General features: G+C 45.2%; 1 protein-coding gene across 1 annotated transcript in view; it reads right to left on the bottom strand.

Annotated features, from left to right (window-relative positions):
- The window catches only part of LOC139561372 (alpha-actinin-3-like), a 56702-nt gene that overhangs the window by 8900 nt on the left and 21032 nt on the right, over positions 1-26770 (bottom strand). Inside the window, exons 2-10 of the mRNA XM_071378408.1 lie at positions 5583-5697; positions 5132-5251; positions 4869-4955; positions 3568-3655; positions 3235-3313; positions 1791-1872; positions 1017-1102; positions 587-679; positions 84-314 (exon numbers count right to left, since the gene is read on the bottom strand). Of these exons, the coding sequence (XP_071234509.1) occupies positions 84-314; positions 587-679; positions 1017-1102; positions 1791-1872; positions 3235-3313; positions 3568-3655; positions 4869-4955; positions 5132-5251; positions 5583-5697 (981 nt within the window). The remainder of the gene's footprint in view (positions 1-83; positions 315-586; positions 680-1016; positions 1103-1790; positions 1873-3234; positions 3314-3567; positions 3656-4868; positions 4956-5131; positions 5252-5582; positions 5698-26770) is intronic.

The raw sequence follows: 26770 nt of genomic DNA, 5'->3' as shown, positions 1-26770 counted from the left end.
TGTGGTTTCCTGAATAACCTGGGCTGAATGTGACGATGCCAGGGCTACAGTGCCACGTGGACGTGATGTGTGACGTCACCTACCGAGACCATCTTTCCCTCGGAGGGCATGAAGGCGGGCCGGTTGCTCAGCCTCAGCTTGGTCTGCAGGGTGTTGAAGTTGATCTCCAGCTGACACTTCTCCTGGACGCGGGGCGGCTTGTGGATGCGGCGGTAGTCCCTGAAGTCCTCCAGCTTCTGCTGCATGGCTCTCATGTGATGCTCCGCCGTGCGGTTCTCCAGCCACGGGATGGTTTTGCGGATCCACTCCAGTAGCTAGGGAGAGGTCAGAGGTCAAGTGGTTAAAGGTCAGGGGTGTGGTTAAAGAAGAGTTGGTTTGTTGGTTGGTTGAGTTTTTACTTCAGATCACCTAGTTCACACAGGTTGTACAGCTCATATATAACACTTTTAACACAACAGATATTTTGGATGAGTTTTTCTGCAGTGTGACTAGGCCTTTGAGAGGTTACATCTCATAATGTTTATCATAAGAAGGTGCATAGCGATGCTTCTCTGGATGGGCTTTGGAAAGTAACATTAACACTCACCTCACTGGCCAGCTTCTCATACTCCTCCATGAGTTTCTCATTCTCCTGGTTCACAGCCAGCACTTTACAGATCCTGTTAGCTGCTGTCTCAGCCTAAGAGAGAGAGAGAGACAGAGAGAGAGAGAGAGAGAGAGAGAGAGAGAGAGAGAGAGAGAGAGAGAGAGAGAGAGAGAGAGAGAGAGAGAGAGAGAGAGAGAGAGAGAGAGAGAGAGAGAGAGAGAGAGAGAGAGAGAGAGAGAGAGAGAGAGAGAGAGAGAGAGAGAGAGAGAGAGTGAGAGTGAGACAGAGAGCAAGAGAGTAATGGGGGTGAGAGACCGAGACAAGTTTAGACAGAGTCAGTAGTGGATCTTAGATCTTGCTGAATAAAATGCAGATGCTGTTACTTGTTTCTCCCATGGGACCAGCAAAGACAGTGGAAGGTGTGAGTTACCTGCTCAGCGCCAGCGAAGGCGTGGTAGAAGCAGGACACGTAGGTCATGATGGCCTTCTCATCAGGCTTGGGGGTGTTCACAATGTCTGAGGGGTGACAGACAGGGAGAAGAGCTCAGAGACATGAAATTAACTAAGACAATACAACTCCAGCGAAATCACAGGGGAGCAGAGGAGGCTGGTGAAGGGAGGACGGCTCATAATAATGGCTGGAATGGACTTAATGGAATGGTATCAAATCAAATCACATTTTATTTGTCACATGCGCCGAATACAACAGTTGTAGACCTTACCGTGAAATGCTTACTTACAAGCCCTTAACCAACAATGCAGTTCAAGAAATAGAGTTAAGAAAATATTTACTAAATAAACTAAAGTAAAAAATAAAATAAAAAGTAACATGAAATAACAATACCGAGGCTATATACAGGGGGTACCGGTACCAAGTCAATATGTTGGGGTACAGGTTAGTCGAGGTAATTTGTACATGTAGGTAGGGGTAAAGTGACTGTACATAGATAATAAACAGAGAGTAGCAGCAGTGTAAAAACTGGGATGTCAATGTAAATACTCCGGGTGACATGGAAACCAGGTGTTTGATGTGTTTGAGACCATTCCATTAATTCCGTTCCAGCCATTACTGTGAGCCCGTCCTCCCCAGTTAAAGTGCCACCAGCCACCACTGCTGCAGAGAGTCGGCAGAGACGAATGCTAGGGTTGTACATTTCCTGAAACATCCCCAAATTGCCTGGTTTGACATGAAAAATGTACTCACCTTCAGCGTCGAGCATCTTGGGGATGTCCAGGTACTTCTCAGCCACCTCGAAGGCAGTGTTGAGGTTACCAATGGGGTCATCCTGTTAGGGACAGACACACAGACAGAGAGAGAAAGATATAGGTCAGGGGTTGTTGGTTTAATTCCCACTGGGACCACCCATACAAAACATGTGCACATGCGTGAAAGCGCCCACTAAATGGCATATATTATATATATATGACTTATAGATAATAAGAGTTCTACAGAAAACAAGATAAGGGGTAATAGAGCTATAGAGACATTATAGAAAATAGTAAGAGGCTATGACTGGTGTTGACCCTAGTGGACTCTAAGAGGGGAAGGGACTGGTGTTGACCCTAGTGGACTCTAAGAGGGGATGGGACTGGTGTTGACCCTAGTGGACTCTAAGAGGGGAAGGGACTGGTGTTGACCCTAGTGGACTCTAAGATGGGAAGGGACTGGTGTTGAACCTAGTGGACTCTAAGAGGGGAAGGGACTGGTGTTGACCCTAGTGGACTCTAAGAGGGGATGGGACTGGTGTTGACCCTAGTGGACTCTAAGAGGGGAAGGGACTGGGTTTGACCCTAGTGGACTCTAAGAGGGGAAGGGACTGGTGTTGACCCTAGTGGACTCTAAGAGGGAAGGGACTGGTGTTGACCCTAGTGGACTCTAAGAGGGGAAGGGACTGGGTTTGACCCTAGTGGACTCTAAGAGGGGAAGGGACTGGTGTTGACCCTAGTGGACTCTAAGAGGGGAAGGGACTGGTGTTGACCCTAGTGGACTCTAAGAGGGGAAGGGACTGGTGTTGACCCTAGTGGACTCTAAGAGGGGAAGGGACTGGTGTTGACCCTAGTGGACTCTAAGAGGGGAAGGGACTGGTGTTGACCCTAGTGGACTCTAAGAGGGAAGGGACTGGTGTTGACCCTAGTGGACTCTAAGAGGGAAGGGACTGGTGTTGACCCTAGTGGACTCTAAGAGGGAAGGGACTGGTGTTGACCCTAGTGGACTCTAAGAGGGAAGGGACTGGTGTTGACCCTAGTGGACTCTAAGAGGGGAAGGGACTGGTGTTGACCCTAGTGGACTCTAAGAGGGGAAGGGACTGGTGTTGACCCTAGTGGATTCTAAGAGGGGAAGGGACTGGTGTTGACCCTAGTGGACTCTAAGAGGGGAAGGGACTGGTGTTGACCCTAGTGGACTCTAAGAGGGGAAGGGACTGGTGTTGACCCTAGTGGACTCTAAGAGGGGAAGGGACTGGTGTTGACCCTAGTGGACTCTAAGAGGGAAGGGACTGGTGTTGACCCTAGTGGACTCTAAGAGGGGAAGGGACTGGTGTTGACCCTAGTGGACTCTAAGAGGGAAGGGACTGGTGTTGACCCTAGTGGACTCTAAGAGGGAAGGGACTGTTGTTGACCCTAGTGGACTCTAAGAGGGGGAGGGGCACCTTTTTCAGTTTGGAGTAGTCAATGAGGTCAGGTCTGTGTCTGTGGATCAGGGCACACAGTGCCAGGCCATCCTTCCAACTGAATCAGTCACCCAATGGAGGACAGGAGAGGAGGCGAGGAGGACCCAAAGGGAGGGAGGGAAGAAGGAGGGATGAGGAGAAAATATAGATGGAGAGAGAGACGAGAGGAGAACAAAGAGCAAGAGGAGAAGACAGAATACAAGAGAGGAGAGGAAAAGCATTAGGACAAGGAAAATGTTGGAGGTAAAGTTTAAAGCAAGTGAAAGATCAAAGTAAGACAGAGATGACCACAGGGTGGCGCCCAATGCTCACCTGATGTGGAAGTTCTGAACGTTAACGTTCCTGTAGGGGGCAGTCTTCCTCTGGCACCACAGAAGAAGACCCTCCTTAGCAGAGGTCTCTGCATGGGGGGAGAAAGAGGAGAGACAGGGGGAGAGGTGGGGCAGGGGAGACAGGGGGAGAGGGGGAGGCAGGGGGAGAGTGTTATCCTAAAGGAGGAGGCTAAATATGCTCCAGTAACCCTGTGCTGTGAAGGTGTCGAGCTTAGTGACCTGTGTGTGTGTGTGTGTGTGTGTGTGTGTGTGTGTGTGTGTGTGTGTGTGTGTGTGTGTGTGTGTGTGTGTGTGTGTGTGTGTGTGTGTGTGTGTGTGGAGCATATGCAAAGTGTGTATGTAACTGAGGCTTGAGTAATATTTGAGTAATATGAATGTGTTAACAGTCGGTATTAGACTGAGTGTTATTTTGAGTGTGCCACATGTAGAATGTGTCTACACCATGAGCCTATGACACCTTTATGAATGTGTGTGTAATTCATGAGTTGATATGTTAGTGGCAGGCATATGTATAATGTTGTACAGTGCATGCACTCTAAAAAACAAAATGCTGTGTTAAAAACAACCCAGCTCTGGGTAAAGAGTGGACAGTTCACACGTTGGGTTATTTTGGACCCAGCCAGTTGGGTTACTGAGCTATGATCCACCGGATCAGATAAAAAAAACTGGAGGTGTGGCTTAGTAGGGGCGTGTCTCTCGGATAGTTATTTTTGACCACCCGTTAGAGTAAATGTCATTCCGGTTCATCTGTTCTCTTGTATTGCCAACATATGTTGAAAGCCATAATCTGAAAACCACGTCCCTACTAAACCACACCTCCAGTCTTCTGATTTGACCCGGTGGATCATAGCTCAACAACCCAGCATTAACAACCCAACTTGAAGAAAGCAACAACTGGCTGGGTCAAAATAACCGAACGCGTGTTCTGTCCAATATTTACCCAAATTGGGTTGCTTTTAACCCAGCATTTTTAAAGTGGGTATAGTCACAATGTTAATGTATAGCGTATGAATAAACAGTGCTACTGTGCGTCTGATAGCTGTGTAAGTCTATGTAGACTTAGTGTACGTACAGTTCAACTGTGTTTATGTTCAGTGTGTGCATTGGTTTGGAGTTAGTGTTTATGAGTTTATGACGGGTGGAACTGAGGGGAAATGCTTGGTAACAAAGTTGCACAATTTCTTTTTAAGATGAATTGACCATGTTTCCGATCCAAGAGTAACCTTTTTCCAAGTCCACGCCTGCATATACACGCACGCCGACCCATCCACACACACTGACCTTCCACGGAGATGTCCTGGATGGCGAAGCGCAGGATGATGGTCCAGATCATTCCCAGGGTCATCTTCGTGTTACCGTCGACGATCTCTGCAAGTCAATCACAGAGCCCCGTCAGAAACCGTGGCAACATGGAACACAGGCCAAAACTCAGTCTATGCTGGCCTACTGATCAGTTGTCTCTCAGGTATAATACCTCACTCTATGCTTTGGTAAATGGGACTCTAGAAGTAGAAATAAAGGATCAATAAAAAATGAAGTGTCACCCTCAGCTCCGATGGACACCAGCTTGACTCCCTTGCTGCAGATGAAGTCCAGGGCTTTGTTCACATTGGCGATCTTGTGGAAACGCATCTTGCCTTTGTCAGGTTTGGGCAGTCTCTCACCTGTATACAATTTAAAAAATCACTTTAAACTTCTCTCTGCAACACAGAATGATTGGTGAAGTATTACTCACTTAAGAGAGGTCTGTGCCATTCTCCATTCATTTCAGCTCAGATGCTGCTGTATTTGACCTGATACCATCTTAAAGTGACTCAACGGTGGCTTAGCAGTGACTTACAGGGACTTCAAGTGGCTTAAGAGTGACTTAAGAGTGACTCCACTCCACTGTGACTTCAATGACTTGCCAGAGAACTACTAGTGACTTAAATGACTTAACAGTGACATAATGTGACTTTTTAGAGTGACTTAAAGTGACTTAAGAGTCAGACCCACCTGAGATTACCTCCAGCAGCAGCATGAGCTTGAGGCCATTCCTGAAGTCGTCCTCTATGTTCTCGATCTGTGTCCCTGCCTTCCTCAAGTGGGAGTTACACCAAGCTGTGAAAGTCTGGGAGGGAGGGAGGGAGGGAGGGAGGGAGGGAGGGAGGGAGGGAGGGAGGGAATAAAGAGTTAAAAAGAGAAAGAGAGGGAGACAAAAAAGGGATTAATTAATATTCTCTCTCAAACAAACAGACAGAGACTGAGCCTCACTGACAATGCACGATCGCACCAACAGACCCCAACTTGAACCTCGTCCCACACTGATAAACAACCCCTTAATAAACATCAACAAACAAACAAATGCTCTAATCTAAAGTGAAGCCTTAAGCACTCCCTTCAAAAGTGCAGACTGGTCAGTGTTTTCTTTCCCCGGCCGCTCTGACAGGTCAGAATGATTGGCAACACCCGAAGTGACCCATCACATCTATAACCTTGTTAGAGCATTACTGTGCTGCTCTGTGTCTGTGCCTGTATCTGTGGTAATAAATACATGGGGAGGGGTGGCTATTTATGTAAGGTTTTCTCTCATGGCATCATGCTCTCTTAGCATCTCTGTCCCCAAAATGTGTGAGCTGTTGGTTATAAAAGTGTCCATAAGCCAAAATATGCATATATTTATTGCTGCGGTCTACCGCCCCCCAAGTCACTTCGGCGGAGGCTGTTGGTATTATTTCTGATCATTTAAAACCCTTTCTGCTATCTGAACTGGCTGTGTCAGGAAATATTCAGGAAATATTCCAGAAGTATGGAAAGCAGCTTTTGTGCTTCCACTCCATAAGGGCGGGGATAGTAGTGATCTTGATAATTACCAAACAATTTTCAGACTCCCCTGTCTTGCGAAAATCCTAGGATCATTGGTCAACAAACAGCTACATTATTTTTCTTAATGTTAATCAATCCAGATTCAGACCTAAACATACCACTATGGCTGCCATGCTTGTTGTAAATGATATTGCAAATGCCTTAGATGATAGAAAGGATTGTGCTGCCATGTTTGTAGACTTGTCAAAAGCTTCTGATAATGTAGACCATGTTATTCTGCTGAATAAGCTGTCCTCCATAGGGTTGGGTACTGATGCTTTCAGATGGTTTCATATTTATCTTAATGACACAACTCATGCCATTAAGGTAGTTGGGTCAAATCTGAGTTCCTTGAGTTACGTAAAGGGGTGACCCAAGGTTCCATACTCGGCCCACTACTGTTTACAATCTATATAAATAACATTGGTAATGCTGTAAATAAATGCAGATGATACCGTGTTGTATTCCATTACTCCATCCGTTGGCCAAGCCTTTTCACATTTGATGTTAAGCCACTGCAGAGGTTGCTGTTGGATCTAAAGTTAGCACTAAATGCAAACAAAACAAAATGCATGTTTTTTTCTAGGTCCCATAACTCAGATGTAAATTAAGTTGTAATGACTAGTTTGAACAGTACATAAATTGAGCGGGTTCCTTCCTACAAATATCTTGGTATCTGGCTTTATGAAAAACGGTCATTTAAAAAGCCTGTCACTGAGCTGGTGCTGAAGTTGAAGTTCAATGTTGGTTTATTTTACAGAAACACAACTTGTCTGACTTTTGATAACAGGAAGGATATTGTCCAGGCCACTTTTATGTATATTTTAGATTCTGGGGATATTATTTATATGCATGCAGCAGCATCTACATGTACACTTAAACCCTTAGATGCTGTTTTCCATTGAGCCCTTAGGTTTATTACTGGTGATGGTTATAAAACTCACTATTGTGTTTGGTAAAAAAAAAAGTGGGTTTGGCCTCATTGTATATAAGGAGAGAGCCGCATTTTCTTGTGTTTATCTACAAAGCACTCATGCAAGAAACGTCTTATGTTTCAATCATCATTAATTCAATATATATTTACAAATAACCAAACCTGGATCTCAGGCTCGGATAACACTGGAGTCCCCTTCCGTCTCCACATAGTTGGGTAAAGCTGATTTTAGTTTTTTGTGGCCTTTATGTGGAACAACTTCCAGAGATCTCTGAAATGAGATTGTTCTGGTCCCCGTTGGTCAGTTCGGAGTAATGATCGGAGATCTCTATGTTGATAAATGTGTCTCTTTTTCTTAATATGTTTTGTAGGTTTGTATATTGTATGTGTTGGATGTATTTATGTAGGGCTCACCCTCGTCTCAGTATGACTTTCCTGTCAAAATAATACATCTTATAATAATAATATACACAGTGACACTGATGCCACTAATATACTGGGCTAGAACACCCATCCTGACCTCAGATAGTCATTCTGCCTTGACAGCTTTGATAGATTACATCATTGATGGATTGATCTGAACGTCAGTCCGCGGTGAGGGGGCGGAAAGAAAGAAAACCAGCAGCATCGGAACGACCAACTACAGAGGAGTGTGTGGGAGAGAGAGAGAGAGAGAAGAAAAAAAAGATTCCATTAATCAGTAATGAAGCACGATGTGTGGTTTGAGACAGAACACAAAGGCAGAGTTCTCCATTAATGCAGTGTGTGTGTGTGTGTTTGTGTGTGTGTGTGGGCACTGGGCAGAGCTGAGAGCCATTTAGCATGACAGAAAGGGAGAGAAGAGGAAAAAAGAGACATTCAGAAAGACATAGAGAGAGAGAGAGAGAGACAGGGAGAGCGAGAGAGAGACAATGCTTGCCAGGGGGCGAAGGCAGAACAGACAAGCAGCCAGAGGGAGGCCCTGGACTGCATCCCAAATGTTATCCTATTCCCTACATAGTGCACTACTTTTGACAAGAGCCCTACGGTCCTGTCCCAGCAGGTGTCGTCCCCCCCTAGTCTCTACAGACCAAAACTGACACTACCCTCCTCACATCTACACATTACCAAATTTAGACAGGCTCCACATACAGACCACACAGCCTGCTAGTCTAGCTAGACCACTAGACCAGAGTCTGCTGGAAACACAGGGAAGGAGAGGGAGGGAGGAGTAAAGGGAGGGGTAAAGGGAAGAAAGGGGAGGGGAGGTAAAAGGGAAGAGGAGGGGTTGAAGGAGGGGGGAAAGTGGGGAAGAGAGGAGAGGGAGGCTAAATCGGGTAGCTATGAGACACCAGTAGGGACAGCTGAGAAGGCAGGATTCCTAAGGTTATCAGAGTCAAAGAGGGAGAGAAGGAGAGAGAGAGTAAATTACGAGATAATGAGTGATGTCAAAACAAACTTGGTTTTTGGTGACCTCAGTTCAACATTTTTCATACTCTCTCATCCAGAGTGATATACCTTTCTTCATACTGGTCCCCCGTGGGTATCAAACCCACAACCCTGGCGATGCAAGCATGATCTACCCAGTGAGCCACACAGGACATTCAGATGCATGTTTTTTAAGGATTCACAGAAATGGTGTGAGAACAAAATAACACATTGCCATTAAACAGGAGACATTGGGATATCCTGCCTCTCAAATATAGGAAATCGTTAGAAAGATGCCCGACTTAAAATCAAGTGAAGGCCTATTAAGAACAATTGAGTACAAAACGCTATTAATTGGACTGAAGAGGTTATACAGCAGAGACCATGGTTACACCAATATCCATTCTAACCCATTATCTCAACTCTTAACATTGACAGGAGATGCCTGTAGTCAACTAGAGTGCTATGACTATGAAGTCACCCCTCTTATCCTCTATTTCCCCCTTCTCCCCCTTCTGTTCTGTTGTGTGTTTCCCCTTTTACTCAGTATCCCCCGTATTCCTCTCCCCCTTCTCCTCTCTGTCCCACTGACTCCCGCTCTCCTCTGTCCCACTGTCTCCTCCTCTCCTCTGTCCCACCTCCTCCTTCCCTCTCTTCTGACTCCTCTCTTCTCCCTGTCCCCCCACCCCCTTATCTCCACCTGTTGAACTGACCCTGAACACACACACACACACAGACACACACAGAGACACACACGCGGGCGCGCGCGCACACGCACACACACACACGCGCACACAGTCATCCTGCTAAATGCCTGTCATTACTAAAGGAGGGGGGGCAGTGGAGTGGGGGTACCTTATGACCATCAGCACAGCTGGGAGGACATACACACACACCTCTCCTCCCATCCCAGATGTAGCCCCTGACACCACCTGTCCATCAAGAATGTGATGCAACCACTCTAAGAGCCAATTTATGTTTGATCCCAAAATGTGGTCGGAGGCTACGCTCCGTACCGGATCACAGTGGGCCTCCCAAATGTTGTGGTAAAAACAGTCTGTGGGAGCGAGTGCAGTAGGTCTAATACATAATCACAGCACATTGGCTATATGCCTGGCTTGCCAATACTGTTCTTCTCAGACCATATTATATTTCAAAACTTGAGCTTTGATAACAAAATAAAAATGTTTTTTTATTTTACTTGACTGATGGTACTTGCATCAAGGGGGGTCAAATCATAACATATCAGTGATCTTCAGGTCGAAAAGTCAGAGCTCTAGAAAGATATCCGACTTGGAATTCCGAGTTAGTCCAAACCAATCTAACCCTGATTATAGCTGTCAGTCCAAACCAATCTAACCCTGATTATAGCTGTCAGTCCAAACCAAACGAACCCTGATTATAGCTGTCAGTCCAAACCAATCTAACCCTGATTATAGCTGTCAGTCCAAACCAATCTAACCCTGATTATAGCTGTCAGTCCAAACCAAACGAACCCTGATTATAGCTGTCAGTCCAAACCAATCTAACCCTGTTTATAGCTGTCAGTCCAAACCAAACAAACCCTGATTATAGCTGTCAGTCCAAACCAATCTAACCCTGATTATAGCTGTCAGTCCAAACCAATCTAACCCTGATTATAGCTGTCAGTCCAAACCAAACGAATCCTGATTATAGCTGTCAGTCCAAACCAATCTAACCCTGATTATAGCTGTAAATCGAAACCAATCTAACCCTGATTATAGCTGTCAGTCCAGACCAATCTAACCCTGATTATAGCTGTCAGTCCAAACCAAACGAACCCTGATTATAGCTGTCAGTCCAAACCAAACCAACCCTGATTATAGCTGTCAGTCCAAACCAAACGAACCCTGATTATAGCTGTAAATCCAAACCAAACAAACCCTGATTATGGCTGTAAGTCCAAACCAAACAAACCCTGATCCACCTGGTTGCTAATGATAACATCCCATCCCGGATTCCATATCTGCTGATTATATCCTCTTACTAATAACAGAACAGAAGTATTCCTGTATCAGCTCAACTCAACAGCAGGGTAAAAATAGTCTGGCAACAATGTCTGCAGGGCTAGCTGCTGTGTGTGTGTGTGTGTGTGTGTGTGTGTGTGTGTGTGTGTGTGTGTGTGTGTGTGTGTGTGTGTGTGTGTGTGTGTGTGTGTGTGTGTGTGTGTGTGTGTGTGTGTGTGTCTGTGTCTGTGTCTGTGTGTCTGTCTGTCTGTCTGATGTGCTACCCCACCTGTTCTATAGTAATGTACTGTCCTGTCCCACCTGTTCTATAGTAATGTACTGCCCTGTCCCACGTGTTCTATAGTAATGTACTGTCCTGTCCCACCTGTTCTATAGTAATGTCCTGTCCCACCTGTTCTATAGTAATGTCCTGTCCTGTCCCACCTGTTCTATAGTAATGTGCTGTCCTGTCCCACCTGTTCTATAGTAATGTGCTGTCCTGTCCCACCTGTTCTATAGTAATGTGCTGTCCTGTCCCACCTGTTCTATAGTAATGTACTGTCCTGTCCCACCTGTTCTATAGTAATGTGCTGTCCTGTCCCACCTGTTCTATAGTAATGTGCTGTCCTGTCCCACCTGTTCTATAGTAATGTACTGTCCTGTCCCACCTGTTCTATAGTAATGTGCTGTCCTGTCCCACCTGTTCTATAGTAATGTACTGTCCTGTCCCACCTGTTCTATAGTAATGTACTGTCCTGGCTCACCTGTTCTATAGTAATGTACTGTCCTGTCCCACCTGTTCTATAGTAATGTGCTGTCCTGTCCCACCTGTTCTATAGTAATGTGCTGTCCTGTCCCACCTGTTCTATAGTAATGTACTGTCCTGTCCCACCTGTTCTATAGTAATGTACTGTCCTGTCCCACCTGTTCTATAGTAATGTGCTGTCCTGTCCCACCTGTTCTATAGTAATGTGCTGTCCTGTCCCACCTGTTCTATAGTAATGTGCTGTCCTGTCCCACCTGTTCTATAGTAATGTACTGTCCTGTCCTACCTGTTCTATAGTAATGTACTGTCCTGTCCCACCTGTTCTATAGTAATGTACTGTCCTGTCCCACCTGTTCTATAGTAATGTGCTGTCCTGTCCCACCTGTTCTATAGTAATGTACTGTCCTGTCCCACCTGTTCTATAGTAATGTGCTGTCCTGTCCCACCTGTTCTATAGTAATGTACTGTCCTGTCCCACCTGTTCTATAGTAATGTGCTGTCCTGTCCCACCTGTTCTATAGTAATGTCCTGTCCTGTCCCACCTGTTCTATAGTAATGTACTGTCCTGTCCAACCTGTTCTATAGTAATGTACTGTCCTGTCCCACCTGTTCTATAGTAATGTACTGTCCTGTCCCACCTGTTCTATAGTAATGTGCTGTCCTGTCCCACCTGTTCTATAGTAATGTACTGTCCTGTCCCACCTGTTCTATAGTAATGTGCTGTCCTGTCCCACCTGTTCTATAGTAATGTACTGTCCTGTCCCACCTGTTCTATAGTAATGTGCTGTCCTGTCCCACCTGTTCTATAGTAATGTGCTGTCCTGTCCCACCTGTTCTATAGTAATGTACTGTCCTGTCCCACCTGTTCTATAGTAATGTACTGTCCTGTCCCACCTGTTCTATAGTAATGTACTGTCCTGTCCCACCTGTTCTATAGTAATGTGCTGTCCTGTCCCACCTGTTCTATAGTAATGTACTGTCCTGTCCCACCTGTTCTATAGTAATGTACTGTCCTGTCCCACCTGTTCTATAGTAATGTACTGTCCTGTCCCACCTGTTCTATAGTAATGTACTGTCCTGTCCCACCTGTTCTATAGTAATGTACTGTCCTGTCCCACCTGTTTTATAGTAATGTACTGTCCTGTCCCACATGTTCTATAGTAATGTGCTGTCCTGTCCCACCTGTTCTATAGTAATGTACTGTCCTGTCCCACCTGTTCTATAGTAATGTACTGTCCTGTCCCACCTGTTCTATAGTAATGTACTGTCCTGTCCCACCTGTTCTATAGTAATGTACTGTCCTGTCCCACCTGTTCTATAGTAATGTGCTGTCCTGTCCCACCAGTTCTATAGTAATGTGTTGTCCTGTCCCACCTGTTCTATAGTCATGTACTGTCCTGTCCCAACTGATCTATAGTAATGTACTGTCCTGTCCCACCTGTTCTATAGTAATGTACTGTCCTGTCCCACCTGTTCTATAGTAATGTACTGTCCTGTCCCACCTGTTCTATAGTAATGTACTGTCCTGTCCCACCTGTTCTATAGTAATGTGCTGTCCTGTCCCACCTGTTCTATAGTAATGTACTGTCCTGTCCCACCTGTTCTATAGTAATGTCTAGTCCTGTCCCACCTGTTCTATAGTAATGTACTGTCCTGTCCCACCTGTTCTATAGTAATGTGCTGTCCTGTCCCACCTGTTCTATAGTAATGTACTGTCCTGTCCCAACTGTTCTATAGGAATGTGCTGTCCTGTCCCACCTGTTCTATAGTAATGTGCTGTCCTGTCCCACCTGTTCTATAGTAATGTGCTGTCCTGTCCCACCTGTTCTATAGTAATGTTCTGTCCTGTCCCACCTGTTCTATAGTAATGTACTGTCCTGTCCCACCTGTTCTATAGTAATGTGCTGTCCTGTCCCACCTGTTCTATAGTAATGTACTGTCCTGTCCCACCTGTTCTATTGTAATGTGCTGTCCTGTCCCACCTGTTCTATAGTAATGTACTGTCCTGTCCCACCTGTTCTATAGTAATGTACTGTCCTGTCCCACCTGTTCTATAGTAATGTACTGTCCTGTCCCACCTGTTCTATAGTAATGTACTGTCCTGTCCCACCTGTTCTATAGTAATGTACTGTCCTGTCCCACCTGTTCTATAGTAATGTGCTGTCCTGTCCCACCTGTTCTATAGTAATGTACTGTCCTGTCCCACCTGTTCTATAGTAATGTACTGTCCTGTCCCACCTGTTCTATAGTAATGTGCTGTCCTGTCCCACCTGTTCTATAGTAATGTACTGTCCTGTCCCACCTGTTCTATAGTAATGTGCTGTCCTGTCCCACCTGTTCTATAGTAATGTACTGTCCTGTCCCACCTGTTCTATAGTAATGTGCTGTCCTGTCCCACCTGTTCTATAGTAATGTGCTGTCCTGTCCCACCCGTTCTATAGTAATGTGCTGTCCTGTCCCACCCGTTCTATAGTAATGACCTGTCCTGTCCCACCTGTTCTATAGTAATGTACTGTCCTGTCCCACAAGTTCTATAGTAATGTACTGTCCTGTCCCACCTGTTCTATAGTAATGTCCTGTCCTGTCCCACCTGTTCTATAGTAATGTGCTGTCCTGTCCCACCTGTTCTATAGTAATGTACTGTCCTGTCCCACCTGTTCTATAGTAATGTGCTGTCCTGTCCCACCTGTTCTATAGTAATGTTCTGTCCTGTCCCACCTGTTCGATAGTAATGTGCTGTCCTGTCCCACCTGTTCTATAGTAATGTACTGTCCTGTCCCACCTGTTCTATAGTAATGTACTGTCCTGTCCCACCTGTTCTATAGTAATGTGCTGTCCTGTCCCACCTGTTCTATAGTAATGTGCTGTCCTGTCCCACCCGTTCTATAGTAATGACCTGTCCTGTCCCACCTGTTCTATAGTAATGTACTGTCCTGTCCCACCTGTTCTATAGTAATGTGCTGTCCTGTCCCACCCGTTCTATAGTAATGTGCTGTCCTGTCCCACCTGTTCTATAGTAATGTGCTGTCCTGTCCCACCTGTTCTATAGTAATGTACTGTCCTGTCCCACCTGTTCTATAGTAATGTCCTGTCTTGTCCCACCTGTTCTATAGTAATGTGCTGTCCTGTCCCACCTGTTCTATAGTAATGTACTGTCCTGTCCCACCTGTTCTATAGTAATGTGCTGTCCTGTCCCACCTGTTCTATAGTAATGTTCTGTCCTGTCCCACCTGTTCTATAGTAATGTGCTGTCCTGTCCCACCTGTTCTATAGTAATGTACTGTCCTGTCCCACCTGTTCTATAGTAATGTACTGTCCTGTCCCACCTGTTCTATAGTAATGTGCTGTCCTGTCCCACCTTTTCTATAGTAATGTGCTGTCCTGTCCCACCTGTTCTATAGTAATGTACTGTCCTGTCCCACCTGTTCTATAGTAATGTACTGTCCTGTCCCACCTGTTCTATAGTAATGTACTGTCCTGTCCCACCTGTTCTATAGTAATGTACTGTCCTGTCCCACCTGTTCTATAGTAATGTACTGTCCTGTCCCACCTGTTCTATAGTAATGTGCTGTCCTGTCCCACCTTTTCTATAGTAATGTGCTGTCCTGTCCCACCTGTTCTATAGTAATGTACTGTCCTGTCCCACCTGTTCTATAGTAATGTACTGTCCTGTCCCACCTGTTCTATAGTAATGTGCTGTCCTGTCCCACCTTTTCTATAGTAATGTGCTGTCCTGTCCCACCTGTTCTATAGTAATGTACTGTCCTGTCCCACCTGTTCTATAGTAATGTACTGTCCTGTCCCACCTGTTCTATAGTAATGTACTGTCCTGTCCCACCTGTTCTATAGTAATGTGATGTCTTGTCCCACCTGTTCAATAGTAATGTACTGTCCTGTCCCACCTGTTCTATAGTAATGTACTGTCCTGTCCCACCTGTTCTATAGTAATGTACTGTCCTGTCCCACCTGTTCTATAGTAATGTACTGTCCTGTCCCACCTGTTCTATAGTAATGTACTGTCCTGTCCCACCTGTTCTATAGTAATGTGCTGTCCTGTCCCACCTGTTCTATTGTAATGTACTGTCCTGTCCCACCTGTTCTATAGTAATGTACTGTCCTGTCCCACCTGTTCTATAGTAATGTACTGTCCTGTCCCACCTGTTCTATAGTAATGTGCTGTCCTGTCCCACCTGTTCTATAGTAATGTGCTGTCCTGTCCCACCTGTTCTATAGTAATGTACTGTCCTGTCTCACCTGTTCTATAGTAATGTGCTGTCCTGTCCAACCTGTTCTATAGTAATGTGCTGTCCTGTCCCACCTGTTCTATAGTAATGTGCTGTCCTGTCCCACCTGTTCTATAGTAATGTACTGTCCTGTCCCACCTGTTCTATAGTAATGTACTGTCCTGTCCCACCTGTTCTATAGTAATGTACTGTCCTGTCCCACCTGTTCTATAGTAATGTGCTGTCCTGTCCCACCTGTTCTATAGTAATGTGCTGTCCTGTCCCACCTGTTCTATAGTAATGTACTGTCCTGTCCCACCTGTTCTATAGTAATGTACTGTCCTGTCCCACCTGTTCTATAGTAATGTACTGTCCTGTCCCACCTGTTCTATAGTAATGTACTGTCCTGTCCCACCTGTTCTATAGTAATGTACTGTCCTGTCCCACCTGTTCTATAGTAATGTACTGTCCTGTCCCACCTGTTCTATAGTAATGTACTGTCCTGTCCCACCTGTTCTATAGTAATGTACTGTCCTGTCCCACCTGTTCTATAGTAATGAACTGTCCTGTCCCACCTGTTCTATAGTAATGTGCTGTCCTGTCCCACCTGTTCTATAGTAATGTACTGTCCTGTCCCACCTGTTCTATAGTAATGTACTGTCCTGTCCCACCTGTTCTATAGTAATGTGCTGTCCTGTCCCACCTGTTCTATAGTAATGTACTGTCCTGTCCCACCTGTTCTATAGTAATGTACTGTCCTGTCCCACCTGTTCTATAGTAATGTACTGTCCTGTCCCACCTGTTCTATAGTAATGTGCTGTCCTGTCCCACCTGTTCTATAGTAATGTACTGTCCTGTCCCACCTGTTCTATAGTAATGTACTGTCCTGTCCCACCTGTTCTATTGTAATGTACTGTCCTGTCCCACCTGTTCTATAGTAATGTACTGTCCTGTCCCACCTGTTCTATAGTAATGTACTGTCCTGTCCCACCTGTTCTATAGTAATGTACTGTCCTGTCCCACCTGTTCTATAGTAATGTGCTGTACTGTCCCACCTGTTCTATAGTAATGTACTGTCCTGTCCCACCTGTTCTATAGTAATGTACTGTCCTGTCCCACCTGTTCTATAGTAATGTACTGTCCTGTCCCACCTGTTCTATAGTAATGTGCTGTCCTGTCCCACCTGTTCTATAGTAATGTCCTGTCCTGTCCCACCTGTTATATACTAATGTACTGTCCTGTCCCACCTGTTCTATAGTAATGTGCTGTCCTGTCCCACCTGTTCTATAGTAATGTACTGTCCTGTCCCACCTGTTCTATAGTAATGCACTGTCCTGTCCCACCTGTTCTATAGTAATGTGCTGTCCTGTCCCACCTGTTCTATAGTAATGTGCTGTCCTGTCCCACCTGTTCTATAGTAATGTACTGTCCTGTCCCACCTGTTCTATAGTAATGTCCTGTCCTGTCCCACCTGTTCTATAGTAATGTACTGTCCTGTCCCACCTGTTCTATAGTAATGTACTGTCCTGTCCCACCTGTTCTATAGTAATGTACTGTCCTGTCCCACCTGTTCTATAGTAATGTGCTGTCCTGTCCCACCTGTTCTATAGTAATGTCCTGTCCCACCTGTTCTATAGTAATGTACTGTCCTGTCCCACCTGTTCTATAGTAATGTACTGTCCTGTTCCACCTGTTCTATTGTAATGTGCTGTCCTGTCCCACCTGTTCTATAGTAATGTACTGTCCTGTCCCACCTGTTCTATAGTAATGTACTGTCCTGTCCCACCTGTTCTATAGTAATGTGCTGTCCTGTCCCACCTGTTCTATAGTAATGTACTGTCCTGTCCCACCTGTTCTATAGTAATGTACTGTCCTGTCCCACCTGTTCTATAGTAATGTACTGTCCTGTCCCACCTGTTCTATAGTAATGTACTGTCCTGTCCCACCTGTTCTATAGTAATGTACTGTCCTGTCCCACCTGTTCTATAGTAATGTGCTGTCCTGTCCCACCTGTTCTATAGCAATGTGCTGTCCTGTCCCACCTGTTCTATAGTAATGTTCGGTCCTGTCCCACCTGTTCTATAGTAATGTGCTGTCCTGTCCCACCTGTTCTATAGTAATGTACTGTCCTGTCCCACCTGTTCTATAGTAATGTGCTGTCCTGTCCCACCTGTTCTATAGTAATGTACTGTCCTGTCCCACCTGTTCTATAGTAATGTACTGTCCTGTCCCACCTGTTCTATAGTAATGTACTGTCCTGTCCCACCTGTTCTATAGTAATGTACTGTCCTGTCCCACCTGTTCTATAGTAATGTACTGTCCTGTCCCACCTGTTCTATAGTAATGTGCTGTCCTGTCCCACCTGTTCTATTGTAATGTACTGTCCTGTCCCACCTGTTCTATAGTAATGTACTGTCCTGTCCCACCTGTTCTATAGTAATGTACTGTCCTGTCCCACCTGTTCTATAGTAATGTGCTGTCCTGTCCCACCTGTTCTATAGTAATGTGCTGTCCTGTCCCACCTGTTCTATAGTAATGTACTGTCCTGTCTCACCTGTTCTATAGTAATGTGCTGTCCTGTCCCACCTGTTCTATAGTAATGTGCTGTCCTGTCCCACCTGTTCTATAGTAATGTGCTGTCCTGTCCCACCTGTTCTATAGTAATGTACTGTCCTGTCCCACCTGTTCTATAGTAATGTACTGTCCTGTCCCACCTGTTCTATAGTAATGTACTGTCCTGTCCCACCTGTTCTATAGTAATGTGCTGTCCTGTCCCACCTGTTCTATAGTAATGTGCTGTCCTGTCCCACCTGTTCTATAGTAATGTACTGTCCTGTCCCACCTGTTCTATAGTAATGTACTGTCCTGTCCCACCTGTTCTATAGTAATGTACTGTCCTGTCCCACCTGTTCTATAGTAATGTACTGTCCTGTCCCACCTGTTCTATAGTAATGTACTGTCCTGTCCCACCTGTTCTATAGTAATGTGCTGTCCTGTCCCACCTGTTCTATAGTAATGTCCTGTCCCACCTGTTCTATAGTAATGTACTGTCCTGTCCCACCTGTTCTATAGTAATGTACTGTCCTGTTCCACCTGTTCTATTGTAATGTGCTGTCCTGTCCCACCTGTTCTATAGTAATGTACTGTCCTGTCCCACCTGTTCTATAGTAATGTACTGTCCTGTCCCACCTGTTCTATAGTAATGTGCTGTCCTGTCCCACCTGTTCTATAGTAATGTACTGTCCTGTCCCACCTGTTCTATAGTAATGTACTGTCCTGTCCCACCTGTTCTATAGTAATGTACTGTCCTGTCCCACCTGTTCTATAGTAATGTACTGTCCTGTCCCACCTGTTCTATAGTAATGTACTGTCCTGTCCCACCTGTTCTATAGTAATGTGCTGTCCTGTCCCACCTGTTCTATAGCAATGTGCTGTCCTGTCCCACCTGTTCTATAGTAATGTTCGGTCCTGTCCCACCTGTTCTATAGTAATGTGCTGTCCTGTCCCACCTGTTCTATAGTAATGTACTGTCCTGTCCCACCTGTTCTATAGTAATGTGCTGTCCTGTCCCACCTGTTCTATAGTAATGTACTGTCCTGTCCCACCTGTTCTATAGTAATGTACTGTCCTGTCCCACCTGTTCTATAGTAATGTGCTGTCCTGTCCCACCTGTTCTATAGTAATGTACTGTCCTGTCCACCTGTTCTATAGTAATGTGCTGTCCTGTCCCACCTGTTCTATAGTAATGTACTGTCCTGTCCCACCTGTTCTATAGTAATGTGCTGTCCTGTCCCACCTGTTCTATAGTAATATACTGTCCTGTCCCACCTGTTCTATAGTAATGTGCTGTCCTGTCCCACCTGTTCTATAGTAATGTCCTGTCCTGTCCCACCTGTTCTATAGTAATGTACTGTCCTGTCCCACCTGTTCTATAGTAATGTGCTGTCCTGTCCCACCTGTTCTATAGTAATGTACTGTCCTGTCCCACCTGTTCTATAGTAATGTACTGTCCTGTCCCACCTGTTCTATAGTAATGTACTGTCCTGTCCCACCTGTTCTATAGTAATGCACTGTCCTGTCCCACCTGTTCTATAGTAATGTACTGTCCTGTCCCACCTGTTCTATAGTAATGTACTGTCCTGTCCCACCTGTTCTATAGTAATGTGCTGTCCTGTCCCACCTGTTCTATAGTAATGTACTGTCCTGTCCCACCTGTTCTATAGTAATGTACTGTCCTGTCCCACCTGTTCTATAGTAATGTACTGTCCTGTCCCACCTGTTCTATAGTAATGCACTGTCCTGTCCCACCTGTTCTATAGTAATGTACTGTCTTGTCCCACCTGTTCTATAGTAATGTACTGTCCTGTCCCACCTGTTCTATAGTAATGTCCTGTCCTGTCCCACCTGTTCTATAGTAATGTACTGTCCTGTCCCACCTGTTCTATAGTAATGTACTGTCCTGTCCCACCTGTTCTATAGTAATGTGCTGTCCTGTCCCACCTGTTCTATAGTAATGTCCTGTCCTGTCCCACCTGTTCTATAGTAATGTGCTGTCCTGTCCCACCTGTTCTATAGTAATGTACTGTCCTGTCCCACCTGTTCTATAGTAATGTGCTGTCCTGTCCCACCTGTTCTATAGTAATATACTGTCCTGTCCCACCTGTTCTATTGTAATGTGCTGTCCTGTCCCACCTGTTCTATAGTAATGTCCTGTCCTGTCCCACCTGTTCTATAGTAATGTACTGTCCTGTCCCACCTGTTCTATAGTAATGTGCTGTCCTGTCCCACCTGTTCTATAGTAATGTACTGTCCTGTCCCACCTGTTCTATAGTAATGTACTGTCCTGTCCCACCTGTTCTATAGTAATGTACTGTCCTGTCCCACCTGTTCTATAGTAATGTACTGTCCTGTCCCACCTGTTCTATAGTAATGTACTGTCCTGTCCCACCTGTTCTATAGTAATGTACTGTCCTGTCCCACCTGTTCTATAGTAATGTCCTGTCCTGTCCCACCTGTTCTATAGTAATGTACTGTCCTGTCCCACCTGTTCTATAGTAATGTGCTGTCCTGTCCCGCCTGTTCTATAGTAATGTGCTGTCCTGTCCCACCTGTTCTATAGTAATGTACTGTCCTGTCCCACCTGTTCTATAGTAATGTGCTGTCCTGTCCCACCTGTTCTATAGTAATGTCCTGTCCTGTCCCACCTGTTCTATAGTAATGTGCTGTCCTGTCCCACCTGTTCTATAGTAACGTGCTGTCCTGTCCCACCTGTTCTGTAGTAATGTACTGTCCTGTCCCACCTGTTCTATAGTAATGTAATGTCCTGTCCCACCTGTTCTATAGTAATGTGCTGTCCTGTCCCACCTGTTCTATAGTAATGTACTGTCCTGCCCCACGTGTTCTATAGTAATGTACTGTCCTGTCCCACCTGTTCTATAGTAATGTACTGTCCTGTCCCACCTGTTCTATAGTAATGTACTGTCCTGTCCCACCTGTTCTATAGTAATGTACTGTTCTGTCCCACCTGTTCTATAGTAATGTACTGTCCTGTCCCACCTGTTCTATAGTAATGTGCTGTCCTGTCCCACCTGTTCTATAGTAATGTGCTGTCCTGTCCCACCTGTTCTATAGTAATGTGCTGTCCTGTCCCACCTGTTCTATAGTAATGTGCTGTCCTGTCCCACCCGTTCTATAGTAATGTGCTGTCCTGTCCCACCTGTTCTATAGTAATGTGATGTCCTGTCCCACCTGTTCTATAGTAATGTACTGTCCTGTCCCACCTGTTCTATAGTAATGTACTGTCCTGTCCCACCTGTTCTATAGTAATGTACTGTCCTGTCCCACCTGTTCTATAGTAATGTACTGTCCTGTCCCACCTGTTCTATAGTAATGTACTGTCCTGTCCCACCTGTTCTATAGTAATGTACTGTCCTGTCCCACCTGTTCTATAGTAATGTACTGTCCTGTCCCACCTGTTCTATAGTAATGTGCTGTCCTGTCCCACCTGTTCTATTGTAATGTACTGTCCTGTCCCACCTGTTCTATAGTAATGTGCTGTCCTGTCCCACCTGTTCTATAGTAATGTGCTGTCCTGTCCCACCTGTTCTATAGTAATGTGCTGTCCTGTCCCACCTGTTCTATAGTAATGTACTGTCCTGTCCCACCTGTTCTATAGTAATGTACTGTCCTGTCCCACCTGTTCTATAGTAATGTACTGTCCTGTCCCACCTGTTCTATAGTAATGTGCTGTCCTGTCCCACCTGTTCTATAGTAATGTGCTGTCCTGTCCCACCTGTTCTATAGTAATGTACTGTCCTGTCCCACCTGTTCTATAGTAATGTGCTGTCCTGTCCCACCTGTTCTATAGTAATGTACTGTCCTGTCCCACCTGTTCTATAGTAATGTACTGTCCTGTCCCACCTGTTCTATTGTAATGTGCTGTCCTGTCCCACCTGTTCTATAGTAATGTACTGTCCTGTCCCACCTGTTCTATAGTAATGTGCTGTCCTGTCCCACCTGTTCTATAGTAATGTACTGTCCTGTCCCACAGTAATGTACTGTCCTGTCCCACCTGTTCTATAGTAATGTACTGTCCTGTCCCACCTGTTCTATAGTAATGTACTGTCCTGTCCCACCTGTTCTATAGTAATGTGCTGTCCTGTCCCACCTGTTCTATAGTAATGTGCTGTCCTGTCCCACCTGTTCTATAGTAATGTACTGTCCTGTCTCACCTGTTCTATAGTAATGTGCTGTCCTGTCCCACCTGTTCTATAGTAATGTGCTGTCCTGTCCCACCTGTTCTATAGTAATGTGCTGTCCTGTCCCACCTGTTCTATAGTAATGTACTGTCCTGTCCCACCTGTTCTATAGTAATGTACTGTCCTGTCCCACCTGTTCTATAGTAATGTACTGTCCTGTCCCACCTGTTCTATAGTAATGTACTGTCCTGTCCCACCTGTTCTATAGTAATGTACTGTCCTGTCCCACCTGTTCTATAGTAATGTACTGTCCTGTCCCACCTGTTCTATAGTAATGTACTGTCCTGTCCCACCTGTTCTATAGTAATGTGCTGTCCTGTCCCACCTGTTCTATTGTAATGTACTGTCCTGTCCCACCTGTTCTATAGTAATGTACTGTCCTGTCCCACCTGTTCTATAGTAATGTGCTGTCCTGTCCCACCTGTTCTATAGTAATGTGCTGTCCTGTCCCACCTGTTCTATAGTAATGTGCTGTCCTGTCCCACCTGTTCTATAGTAATGTGCTGTCCTGTCCCACCTGTTCTATAGTAATGTACTGTCCTGTCCCACCTGTTCTATAGTAATGTGCTGTCCTGTCCCACCTGTTCTATAGTAATGTACTGTCCTGTCCCACAGTAATGTACTGTCCTGTCCCACCTGTTCTATAGTAATGTACTGTCCTGTCCCACCTGTTCTATAGTAATGTACTGTCCTGTCCCACCTGTTCTATAGTAATGTGCTGTCCTGTCCCACCTGTTCTATAGTAATGTGCTGTCCTGTCCCACCTGTTCTATAGTAATGTACTGTCCTGTCTCACCTGTTCTATAGTAATGTGCTGTCCTGTCCCACCTGTTCTATAGTAATGTGCTGTCCTGTCCCACCTGTTCTATAGTAATGTGCTGTCCTGTCCCACCTGTTCTATAGTAATGTACTGTCCTGTCCCACCTGTTCTATAGTAATGTACTGTCCTGTCCCACCTGTTCTATAGTAATGTACTGTCCTGTCCCACCTGTTCTATAGTAATGTACTGTCCTGTCCCACCTGTTCTATAGTAATGTACTGTCCTGTCCCACCTGTTCTATAGTAATGTCCTGTCCTGTCCCACCTGTTCTATAGTAATGTACTGTCCTGTCCCACCTGTTCTATAGTAATGAACTGTCCTGTCCCACCTGTTCTATAGTAATGTGCTATCCTGTCCCACCTGTTCTATAGTAATGTACTGTCCTGTCCCACCTGTTCTATAGTAATGTACTGTCCTGTCCCACCTGTTCTATAGTAATGTGCTGTCCTGTCCCACCTGTTCTATAGTAATGTACTGTCCTGTCCCACCTGTTCTATAGTAATGTACTGTCCTGTCCCACCTGTTCTATAGTAATGTACTGTCCTGTCCCACCTGTTCTATAGTAATGTGCTGTCCTGTCCCACCTGTTCTATAGTAATGTACTGTCCTGTCCCACCTGTTCTATAGTAATGTACTGTCCTGTCCCACCTGTTCTATTGTAATGTACTGTCCTGTCCCACCTGTTCTATAGTAATGTGCTGTCCTGTCCCACCTGTTCTATAGTAATGTACTGTCCTGTCCCACCTGTTCTATAGTAATGTACTGTCCTGTCCCACCTGTTCTATTGTAATGTGCTGTCCTGTCCCACCTGTTCTATAGTAATGTACTGTCCTGTCCCACCTGTTCTATAGTAATGTACTGTCCTGTCCCACCTGTTCTATAGTAATGTACTGTCCTGTCCCACCTGTTCTATAGTAATGTGCTGTCCTGTCCCACCTGTTCTATAGTAATGTCCTGTCCTGTCCCACCTGTTCTATAGTAATGTACTGTCCTGTCCCACCTGTTCTATAGTAATGTACTGTCCTGTCCCACCTGTTCTATAGTAATGTACTGTCCTATCCCACCTGTTCTATTGTAATGTGCTGTCCTGTCCCACCTGTTCTATAGTAATGTACTGTCCTGTCCCACCTGTTCTATAGTAATGTACTGTCCTGTCCCACCTGTTCTATAGTAATGTACTGTCCTGTCCCACCTGTTCTATAGTAATGTGCTGTCCTGTCCCACCTGTTCTATAGTAATGTGCTGTCCTGTCCCACCTGTTCTATAGTAATGTCCTGTCCTGTCCCACCTGTTATATAGTAATGTACTGTCCTGTCCCACCTGTTCTATAGTAATGTACTGTCCTGTCCCACCTGCTCTATAGTAATGTACTGTCCTGTCCCACCTGTTCTATGGTAAAGTACTGTCCTGTCCCACCTGTTCTATTGTAATGTGCTGTCCTGTCCCACCTGTTCTATAGTAATGTACTGTCCTGTCCCACCTGTTCTATAGTAATGTACTGTCCTGTCCCACCTGTTCTATAGTAATGTACTGTCCTGTCCCACCTGTTCTATTGTAATGTGCTGTCCTGTCCCACCTGTTCTATAGTAATGTACTGTCCTGTCCCACCTGTTCTATAGTAATGTGCTGTCCTGTCCCACCTGTTCTATAGTAATGTACTGTCCTGTCCCACAGTAATGTACTGTCCTGTCCCACCTGTTCTATAGTAATGTACTGTCCTGTCCCACCTGTTCTATAGTAATGTACTGTCCTGTCCCACCTGTTCTATAGTAATGTGCTGTCCTGTCCCACCTGTTCTATAGTAATGTGCTGTCCTGTCCCACCTGTTCTATAGTAATGTACTGTCCTGTCTCACCTGTTCTATAGTAATGTGCTGTCCTGTCCCACCTGTTCTATAGTAATGTGCTGTCCTGTCCCACCTGTTCTATAGTAATGTGCTGTCCTGTCCCACCTGTTCTATAGTAATGTACTGTCCTGTCCCACCTGTTCTATAGTAATGTACTGTCCTGTCCCACCTGTTCTATAGTAATGTACTGTCCTGTCCCACCTGTTCTATAGTAATGTACTGTCCTGTCCCACCTGTTCTATAGTAATGTACTGTCCTGTCCCACCTGTTCTATAGTAATGTACTGTCCTGTCCCACCTGTTCTATAGTAATGTACTGTCCTGTCCCACCTGTTCTATAGTAATGTACTGTCCTGTCCCACCTGTTCTATAGTAATGTACTGTCCTGTCCCACCTGTTCTATAGTAATGTACTGTCCTGTCCCACCTGTTCTATAGTAATGAACTGTCCTGTCCCACCTGTTCTATAGTAATGTGCTATCCTGTCCCACCTGTTCTATAGTAATGTACTGTCCTGTCCCACCTGTTCTATAGTAATGTACTGTCCTGTCCCACCTGTTCTATAGTAATGTGCTGTCCTGTCCCACCTGTTCTATAGTAATGTACTGTCCTGTCCCACCTGTTCTATAGTAATGTACTGTCCTGTCCCACCTGTTCTATTGTAATGTGCTGTCCTGTCCCACCTGTTCTATAGTAATGTACTGTCCTGTCCCACCTGTTCTATAGTAATGCACTGTCCTGTCCCACCTGTTCTATAGTAATGTGCTGTCCTGTCCCAACTGTTCTATAGTAATGTGCTGTCCTGTCCCACCTGTTCTATAGTAATGTACTGTCCTGTCCCACCTGTTCTATAGTAATGTCCTGTCCTGTCCCACCTGTTCTATAGTAATGTACTGTCCTGTCCCACCTGTTCTATAGTAATGTACTGTCCTGTCCCACCTGTTCTATAGTAATGTACTGTCCTGTCCCACCTGTTCTATAGTAATGTGCTGTCCTGTCCCACCTGTTCTATAGTAATGTCCTGTCCTGTCCCACCTGTTCTATAGTAATGTACTGTCCTGTCCCACCTGTTCTATAGTAATGTACTGTCCTGTTCCACCTGTTCTATTGTAATGTGCTGTCCTGTCCCACCTGTTCTATAGTAATGTACTGTCCTGTCCCACCTGTTCTATAGTAATGTACTGTCCTGTCCCACATGTTCTATAGTAATGTACTGTCCTGCCCCACGTGTTCTATAGTAATGTACTGTCCTGTCCCACCTGTTCTATAGTAATGTACTGTCCTGTCCCACCTGTTCTATAGTAATGTACTGTCCTGTCCCACCTGTTCTATAGTAATGTACTGTCCTGTCCCACCTGTTCTATAGTAATGTACTGTCCTGTCCCACCTGTTCTATAGTAATGTGCTGTCCTGTCCCACCTGTTCTATAGTAATGTACTGTCCTGTCCCACCTGTTCTATAGTAATGTACTGTCCTGTCCCGCCTGTTCTATAGTAATGTGCTGTCCTGTCCCACCTGTTCTATAGTAATGTACTGTCCTGTCCCACCTGTTCTATAGTAATGTACTGTCCTGTCCCACCTGTTCTATAGTAATGTACTGTCCTGTCCCACCTGTTCTAT

This window comes from Salvelinus alpinus, chromosome 31, assembly GCF_045679555.1.
Source record: "Salvelinus alpinus chromosome 31, SLU_Salpinus.1, whole genome shotgun sequence".
In the NCBI taxonomy this organism is placed as follows: Eukaryota; Metazoa; Chordata; class Actinopteri; order Salmoniformes; family Salmonidae; genus Salvelinus; species Salvelinus alpinus.
Note: the sequence above shows the minus strand (reverse complement) of the source record. Positions and strands in the feature narration are given on the sequence as shown.